We start from the raw sequence: 8,810 nt of genomic DNA, 5'->3' as shown, positions 1-8,810 counted from the left end.
ACACTGGCCCTGTCATAGCTCCTCTGGGAGCTGAGCCTGGCAGATTTTAAGCAACCCCACACCTAAGGAAGATTCAGAAACTGAGCAGAAGGGATGAGGGCAAGGCCAGGCCCTGGGGGACAAGGTTAGCGTGAGCCAAGAGCTGCAGCCAGCACTTCCCTGGCCCTGGATAGGGGCGCCCTCTGCAGCACCCCAAACATGGAGGAGGCAGGACAGCTGGCTTCCAGTCCTGCGTCTGCTGCCTACTCTGGGGAAGGAGACCTGAGTGATTGAAGCATAGGTTTTTAAAGCCTGGCTGACCAGGGTGGCTGACCAGCTCTGCCACTTAGTGGGCATGCTCTCCAGCCAGGTGCTTAATCTCCCTGATCCTCAGTTTTCTGATCTATAAAATGAGATGACAATCCCCACATCATAGGACTATCGTGAGGTTTAAATGAAATCTGTGAAGGGGTTGACTCAAAACAGTGGTTAAAACAGAAAGGAGCTGGGCGTGATGGCTCATGCCTATAATCCCAGCTATTCAGGAGGCTGAGACAGGAGGATCACTTGAGACAAGGAGTTTGTGACCAGCCTGGGCAACATAGAGAAACCTTGTCTCTAAAATAAACAAAGAAATACATAATCAAAATAAAACAAAAAGGAGCATGGAACAGATGTATGAGATCCTTTCAGCACTCAGATTCTACCATTCTGAGGCCGGGTGTGGTGGCTCACCCCTGAAATCCCAGCACTTTGGGAGGCTGAGGTGGGCAGATTGCTCGAGTGCAGGAGTTCGAAACCAGCCTGAGTAACACGATGAAACTCCATCTCTACAAAAAATAGAAAAATTAGCCAGGCCTGGCGGCACATACCTGTAGTCCCAGGACTCCTACTCAGGAGGCTGAGGTGGGAGGATCGCTTGAGCACGGGAGGTCAAGGCTGCAGTGAGCTGAAATCATGCCACTGCCCTCCAGCCTGAGCAACAGAGTGAGACCCTGTTTCAAAAAACAAAATAACCATTCTGAGGAATCTGCTGGCCCAGCCCCAGGCTTCCTGTCTTGGGGGAAAGAGCTGCTGATGGTAGTCTCACCTTTAGAAGCATCCACACTCATGATTTCATCTTATATTTGAAACGACCCATTTTACAGGCTGGGTGCGGTGGCTCGTGCCTGTAATCCGGCACTTTGAGAGGCCGAGGTGGGTGGATCACGAGGCCAGGAGTTCGAGACCAGCCAGGCCAACATGGTGAAACCCCATCTCTACTAAAAATGCAAAAATTAGCCAGGCATGGTGGCACGTGACTGTAATCCCAGCTACTCAGGAGAATCACTTGAACCCGGGAGGCAGAGTTTGCAGTGAGCCAAGATCACACCACTGCACTCCAACCTGGGTGACAGAGCAAGACTCCATCTCAAAAAAAAAAAAATAAAAAAAGAAACAACCCATTTTACAGATGAGACTGACCGAGAGGGGAAAGGATTTGCCCACAGCAGTGAATACCACTGATATGGTCTGGATTTGTGTCCCCACCAAACTTCATGTTGAATTGTAGTCTCCAGTGTTGGAGGTGGTTGACTCATGGGGGTGGATTCTCATGCATGGTTTAGCCCCATCCCCTTGGCTCTGTTTTCATGACAGTGAGTGAGTTCTTGTGAGATCTGGTTGTTTAAAAGTGTGTAGGAGGCCGGGCGTGGTGGCTCAAGCCTGTAATCCCAGCACTTTGGGAGGCCGAGACGGGCGGATCACGAGGTCAGGAGATCGAGACCATCCTGGCTAACACAGTGAAACCCCGTCTCTACTAAAAAATACAAAAAACTAGCTGGGCGAGGTGGCGGGCGCCTGTAGTCCCAGCTACTTGGGAGGCTGAGGCAGGAGAATGGCGTAAACCCGGGAGGCGGAGCTTGCAGTGAGCTGAGATCCGGCCACTGCACTCCAGCCCGGGAGACAGAGCGAGACTCCGTCTCAAAAAAAAAAAAAAAAAAAAAGTGTGTAGGCTGGGCACGGTGGCTCATGCCTTTATTCCAAACACTTTAGGAGACCGAGGTGGGCGGATCACTTGAGGCCAGGAGTTCAAGGCCAGCCTGGGAAATATAGCAAGACCCTGTCTCTACCAGAAATACAAAATATTAACTGGGTGTGGTGGTGGGCACCTGTAGTCCCAGCTACTCAGGAGGCTGAGGCATGAGAATCACTTAAACCTGGGAGGTGGAGGTTGCAAGGAACTGAGATCACGCCACTGCACTCCAGCCTGGGTGACAGAGTGAGACTCTGTCTGAAAAAAAAAAAAAAAAAAGAGTGTACACCCCCTCCTGCCACACTCTCTCTTTCTCCTGCTCCTATCATGTGAGATGCCTCATCCCCGCTTTGCCTTCCACCGTGGTTGGAAGCTTCCTGAGGCCTCCCCAGCAGCAGAAGCTGGTATGCTTCCTGTACAGCCTGCAGAACCATGAGCTAATTAAACTTCTTGTCTTTATAAATTACCCAGTCTCAGGTATTTCTTATTATTATTATTGTTATTTTTTGAGACAGAGTCTCGCTCTGTGCCCAGGCTGGGGTGCAATGGTGCAATCTTAGCTCACTACAACCTCTACCTCCTGGGTTCAAGCAATTCTCCTGCCTCAGCCTCCCGAGTAGCTGGGATTACAGTTGCCCACCACTATGCCTGGATAATTTTTTGTTCTGTTTTGTTTTGTTTTTTTGAGATGGAGTCTTGCTCTGTTGCCCAGGCTGGAGTACAGTGGCATGATCTCGGTTCACTGCAACCTCTGCTTCCTGGGTTCAAGCAATTCTCCTGCCTCAGCCTCCTGAGTAGCTGGGATTACAGGTACACGCCACCATGCCTGGCTAATCTTTGTATTTTTTCAGTAGAGACGGGATTTCACCATGTTGGCCAGGCTGGTCTCAGACTCCTGACCTTGTGATCCGCCTGCCTCAGCCTCCCAAAGTGCTGGGATTACAGGTGTGAGCCACTGCACCTGGCCTAATTTTTGTATTTTTAGTAGAGATGGGGTTTCACCATATTCGCCAGGCTGGTCTTGAACTTTTGACCTCAAGTGATCCAGCCGCCTCGGCTGCCCAAAGTGCTAGGATTACAGGCATAAGCCACCGCTCCCGGCCTCACCTCTTTCTTTAACAACAACAGGAGAATGGACTAATACAACCACCAACTCTCTTTGTTCGAGGGCTTGCTGTGTGCTAAGCCCTGTGGATCACATTTAATACGCACAACAATTACCCAAGTTATTTGTCCTTCTTACGGATGAAGGAGAAAAATGTGCCCAAGGTCACAAGGCTGCAAGGAATGAAGCTACGGTTTACGCAGAGGTAGTCGGTCCTCAGAGCTTGAGCGCTCAAGGGTTGTGCTGTGCTGCTGGGACATTAGGGGCAGCGTTGGGCCTGGAAAAAAATCCAGGCCTCCTGACTCCTAGCCTGGAGCAGTCCTGTTTCCTTTTGTTTCTTAAATTAAAAAAAAAAAAAAAAAAAAAATTCTCCAGTATTGTAGAACAGATATAACATAAAATTTACCATTTCAGCCATTGTTGTGCAACTGATCTCTGGAACTCTTCACCTTATGAAAGCTGAACATCTACAGCCATGAAACTCTTCATTCCTCCCTCCCGCAGTGCCTGGCAATGGCCATCCTCCTTACTGTTGTTGTGAATGTGGTTGTTCTAGGTTGGACCCATACTGATTCTTTTTTGAAAAACGTATTTCTTTTTGAGATGCAGTCCTGCTCTGTCACCCAGGCTGGGTGCAGTGGCGCGATCTCCGCTCACTGCAACCTCCACCTTCCGGGTTCAAGTGATTCCCATGCCTCAGCCTCCCAAGTAGCTGGGATTACAGGTGCCCACCACCATGCCCGGCTAATTTTTTGTATTTTTAGTAGAGACGGGATTTTACCATGTTGGCGACACTGGTCTGGAACTCCTGATCTCAGCCAATCTGCCTGCCTTGGCCTCTCAAAGTGCTAGAATTACAGGCATGAGCCACCAGGCCCAGCCCAATTCTTAAAAGGCTGTCTCTGTGTTTCTGTTAAGCCATGGGTGCTCAGTGTCAATGGATGCCAGGGTCATAGAAATTCAGAGGAGAACAAACTCTTCAGGGATGAGGTAGTCAGGGAAGGCTGCCTAGAGGAGAAGGAGGAGGAGGAGAGGGAAGGGGAAGGGAGGAGGAGGGGGAGGAGGGAGGGGGAAGGGAGGAGGAGGGGGAAGGGAAAGGAAGGAGAAGGGGAGGAGGGAAGGGGAACGGAGGAGGATGGAGAAGGGGAGGACGAGGAGGGGAGGAGGGGAAGGAGGGAGTGGCAATTTCCTTCCCTTGTCCTTCACTCCTTGACCCAGAAGGTGGGGAGGCAGAGTGGTGAGGTGACTCAGGGATGCTTGACCCTGTGGCCTGCCCTTTGATTTATGAAAGCCACCTTGGCAGTACCAACCTTTGCCCCCAAGTGATCTCTTGTAAGACAGGTGGAGGCACTGGGCCATCTCAGAGGGCCGTGTCTTGCTGAAGGGCTGGAGCAGTCCTGTGCCTGCAGCCTCCAGAGCCATGGGAACAGGGCTGCGAAGCCAGTCCTTGCGAGGGCCCCGAACCTCCTATGGAAAGCTGCAGGAACCCTGGGGGAGGCCCCAGGAGGGCCAACTCCACAGGGCGCTAAGCTTCAGACAGGGGCGAGAGAAGTCTGGGTCCCAGGGCCTCGACAGAGGCACAGAAGGGCCAGATGCCACTGCCCAGGAGTGGGTGCCAGGGAGCCTGGGGAACACAGAGCAGCTGATCCAAGCCCAGCGAGGAGGCAGCCGGCGGTGGCTGAGGCAGTCCCAACAGGTATGGCTGTGGGCTGAAGGATGGAGGGTACCACAGCAGGTGGGTGGGGACTCCAGGGCATCAAAAGTTCAGAGGCAGAGCCATCCCAGGCTGTGTACCAAGATGACAGCCAAGCTGCCTGGAGATGAGGGTGCAGGGAGAGATACCCCAGAGCCATATTTCAGAGGGCCCTGTAGGCATTTGGGATTTATCCCATGGGCACTGGGGAACCACTGAAGGTTTTAGAGGAGGAGGGCAATGTGGTGAGTGCTGTTTTTAGCTGATTAATCTGATAGTATGTTGGACAGGAGAATGGAGCAGGAAGCAAGGAGATCGGCCAGTGCAACTTCCCAGAAAGTACACTGTGTGACCCTCTCACCCCAGGGAAAAAGGGGAGATCCGGACCCCTTTGTGGGGAGCTGCGGGCTCCTGACCCCTGCCTCCTTCCTCTAAGAGACAGGGTCTCCAATGAGCAGTGCTTCTCTCCCTCGGGTCTACCCCCACCTCGTGGCCGTGGGTGGAACAACATCTAAGCCCACCACAGTCCATGGGACCTCCCCCACCTCTGTCTTCCAGCAGGTAAGAAGAAGGTGGGAGAGATTTGTCGCCATCTTCCCCAGCGTGACTCTGCATCAGCTGGCCTCCCCGTAGCCCACACTGGACACCATCAGCTAAAGGTGCCGGAAGCCATGGTGGCCCCTGCTGTGCCTGGACCAGCCCGCCATGCCTGCTGACCTACCTCTTCAGGGCTCTCTGGACTATGGCTGGGTGGCCCAGGGAGGCTTCTGCCACCAGCTCACTGGAGTCGCCACGTGGCTGCTCCTCTTAGCTGAGGCCCTCCCACCTCAACACTAGCTCTCTTCGAATACCCAAGCAGGGTCAAAAAGAAGGAGGCTCAGCTGTCTGCCCTCTGGGCTTGGGTAGGGCCCTTGGACTATGATTCTGTGAAGGTTTAGAAGAAGCCTGCCCAGAATGCGGGCTGTGGACGCTTCTGCCCCACACGACCAGCTGTCAACTTCCAGGACAGAGCCTGGTGAAGCCAGACCCATGGCTGAGAAGCTCACAGATGTTGCCTGGTCACTGGGCCATGACCCAACTGCCCTTCAGTTGCTGATGGTGGGCCAGGGCCAGGTCTCCCTCCCAGATGGTGAGCCCCCTGGGGCAAGGACCACAGCTGGGTGGCCCTCCGGGCTGACCACCCCATCCTGAAAACCTTTGAACCTCACGGTGTCCTGATGAAGGAAGCAGAGGAAGACTTCCTCCCTGTGTGACACAGGGCACACTGAGGCCCAGAGTGGGGAAGGGATTTCTTGTTTCTGGCATCTCCGGCCCCACCCCACCCCATCCAGTGTCCAGCACTGGAGTTGAACACAGTAATAAAGATGCTGAGAAAAAGTCAACAGTTTGCCTGGTGACTAACTCGCTGGCTCAGACCCCCGCCCCTGCTGACCCCTGTGAGGCAGGCTAAGCCCAGAGCATCCCAGAATGGTTGCGGGGGATGCACCCGGGCCCAGGGCGGAGCGGATCCCCCAGCAGGCTGGGCCTTTCCTGCCACTTCTCTGGACGTTTCTCCCTAGAGGGATTGCGCCCACCCTGCGCTGACCTCAAGGCCAGCTTCAGAGGATCTGGCTCTCAGTGTCCTGCCTCTATGCCCACCCCACTAAGGTGGGGTTCCTTCTGAGGCTCAGAAAGGCAAGGGTCACACAGAAGGAGAGGGTCTGACCCCAAAAAGCCTGAGCTCTTCAAGAGACACTAGCACTTTTTGCAGGGCCCCTGGGGCTCTCCAGGCTCAAGCAGGCCCAAGGTCAAAGGTGAGGGAGCAGCTAAGCATTCTGGTCCAGGATCCGTTCCGGGGGCGTTGTCCAGCAGACAGAGGGGAGGCTTCTCTGTTTCCCCAGAGACCAGGCCCCATCAGGGCCATTCAGAAACAAGGGGGACACTGGGAAAATTTTGTTCCAGGAAGCCTAGGGTGCCTGACTGGGAAGCTAGATGGTAGGAGCCCACCAGAAGCCTCGAGCCCTGCTGGTCTTACACTTCAGATGCCCTTCTCAGCCTCTTCTGCAGTAGTCTCTGAGGTGCCTCTGGGAAACCCCAGGACTCCAAGGGACAGAATTGAAATTCACAGCTCTGACCCACCTCTCAATGTCTGGAGGAGGAAAATGGGGCAGGACTTCTCATCCTCCAGGATGCTGCCCTCCAAGTTCATCCCAGCCTCTTTATCCTCAGAGAATCTCTAGCCCAACTCCCTGCAGCAGTTCTTGTCACACTCTGACCAGTTTGTCTAGTTATGTGCTTTTTTCTTTTCTTTCTTTTTTTTTTTTTTTTTGTCTAGTTATGTGCTTTTTTTTTGAGATGGAGTCTTGCTCTGTCACCCAGGTTGGAGTGCAGTGGTGTGATCTCGACCCACTGCAACCTCTGCCTCCCGGGTTCAAGAGATTCTCCTGCCTCGGTCTGGATTCTCCTGCCTCAGTCTGAGTAGCTGGGATTACAGGCCCCTGTCACCACTCCTGACTAATTTTTGTATTTTTAGTAGAAACGGGGTTTCACTATGTTGGCCAAGCTGGTCTCAAACTCCTGACCTCAAGCAATTCACCCTCCTTGGCCTCACAAAGGACTGGGATTACAGACGTGACCCACAACGCCTGGCTTTTTTCTTCCATTACACTGAAAGTTCCACAGAAACCTGGTCTGTTCACTGTCAGGACCCCAGTGCCTAGTTCTGGGCCTGGCACATAGTAGGTGTTTAATGAATTATCATTCAGTGAATGAAGGACTGGCCCAAGGTCACCCAGTGAGTTGATGGCTGAGCTGAGCCTGCAGCTCACGGATTTGGAGGGTTCCTGCTCAGAGAGAGGAATTCTAGCCTTGTCAGCAGCCCCATCAACAGGGACTACATCTCTGGGGTCCTTGGCTAAGGCCTCCCCCAAACATTCACACACGCTGGTAGGTTGCTTCCAAAGATGTCTATAACCATCACTCCCATCACATCTCTCCATGCGTTGTCTTGTCACACCTCTCATCTAGAGTGGAGTCTATGGGGGGCCAAGGTAGGAGGATCTCTGGAGCCTAGGAGTTCAGGGATGCAGTAAGCTGTGATTGTGCCACTGTACTACAGTCTGGATTAGAGAGCAAGATCCCATTTCTTTAGAAAAAAAAAAAAGTGGAGTATGTTTTCCCTTTCCTTGACTCTAGATGGGCCATGTGACCTGCTTTGGCCAATAGAATGCATTGGAAATAATGTTCTGGGACTTCCCCACCTAGGCCTTGCAGCTTCTGTTTCTGCTGTCCTCTGTTTCTACCTCTAGAAGCCAGATGCCATGTAAAGAACTCTGGGCCATCCTGATAGAATGGCCATGTGGAGGTCAGGGGCCACATGGAAGAGAACTAAGCCAACAGCCAACAGCCAGAACCAACTGCCTGTCATGTAAGTGAGCCACCAGCCCGGCTCCTAGCTGACTGCAACCTGGCTCACCCCAGCTGACACGACATGGAACAGAAGAACCACCCAACTGAGCCCAGCCAATCCATGGAATTGAGATCTAAGAAACCTTTTTTGCTTTACACCCCTGGGTTTAGGGTGTGTTAGCTTTCTAGGACTGCCATAACAAATTATCACAAACTGGGTGGCTTAAAACAACAGAAATTTGTTATCTAATACTTCTGGAGTTCACAAGTCCAAAATCAAGTTGTTGGCAGTGCTGCACTACTTCTGAAGGCTCTAGGGAAGAATTCTTCCTGCCTCTTCCTAGCTTCCCATGGTTGTGGGCAATCCTTGATATTCCTTGGCTTTCAGATGTATCATTCCAATCTATGCCTCCATCATCACATGGCATTCTCCTTGTGTGTCCGTGGCCAAATTTCTCTCCTTTTTTTTTTTTTACAGAAAGCATCTTTCTCTGTCACCCAGACTGGAGTGCACTAGCATGACCATAGCTCAAGTGTAACTTTGAACTCCTGGGCTCAGGGGATCCTCCCACCTCAGCCTCCTGAGTAGTTAGGACTACAAGCATGTGCCCCATGACTGGCTGATTTTTTTT

At 52.5% G+C, this 8,810-nt stretch overlaps 1 protein-coding gene across 2 annotated transcripts; it reads left to right on the top strand.

Moving 5' to 3' along the window:
• The first annotated feature begins 4,439 nt into the window (after positions 1-4,439).
• LOC105512102 (chromosome unknown open reading frame, human C11orf86) lies at positions 4,440-6,168 on the top strand. 2 transcript variants are annotated; one of them, XM_011942395.1, is made up of 2 exons: positions 4,440-4,794; positions 5,353-6,168. In XM_011942395.1, the coding sequence occupies exons 1-2, from the start codon at positions 4,519-4,521 to the stop codon at positions 5,422-5,424; spliced, it is 348 nt and encodes a 115-aa protein (XP_011797785.1). In that variant the 5' UTR covers positions 4,440-4,518; the 3' UTR covers positions 5,425-6,168. The 2 variants fall into 2 exon arrangements, with proteins under 2 accessions (XP_011797785.1, XP_011797784.1); XM_011942394.1 differs by having other exon boundaries at positions 4,467-4,794; positions 5,350-5,598.
• Positions 6,169-8,810: the final 2,642 nt, after the last annotated feature.

This window comes from Colobus angolensis, unplaced genomic scaffold (genome assembly GCF_000951035.1).
Source record: "Colobus angolensis palliatus isolate OR3802 unplaced genomic scaffold, Cang.pa_1.0 Scaffold21, whole genome shotgun sequence".
NCBI lineage: Eukaryota > Metazoa > Chordata > Mammalia > Primates > Cercopithecidae > Colobus > Colobus angolensis.
This window is presented reverse-complemented; position numbering and strand designations above follow the sequence as displayed.

Coding starts and splice junctions, on each gene's coding strand:
- LOC105512102 (XM_011942394.1), top strand. CDS start 4,519: ATGGGAACAGGGCTGCGAAGCCAGTCCTTGCGAGGGCCCCGAACCTCC. Junction 4,795..5,349: donor GGCTGAGGCAGTCCCAACAG/GTATGGCTGTGG, acceptor TCTGTCTTCCAG/CAGGTAAGAAGAAGGTGGGA.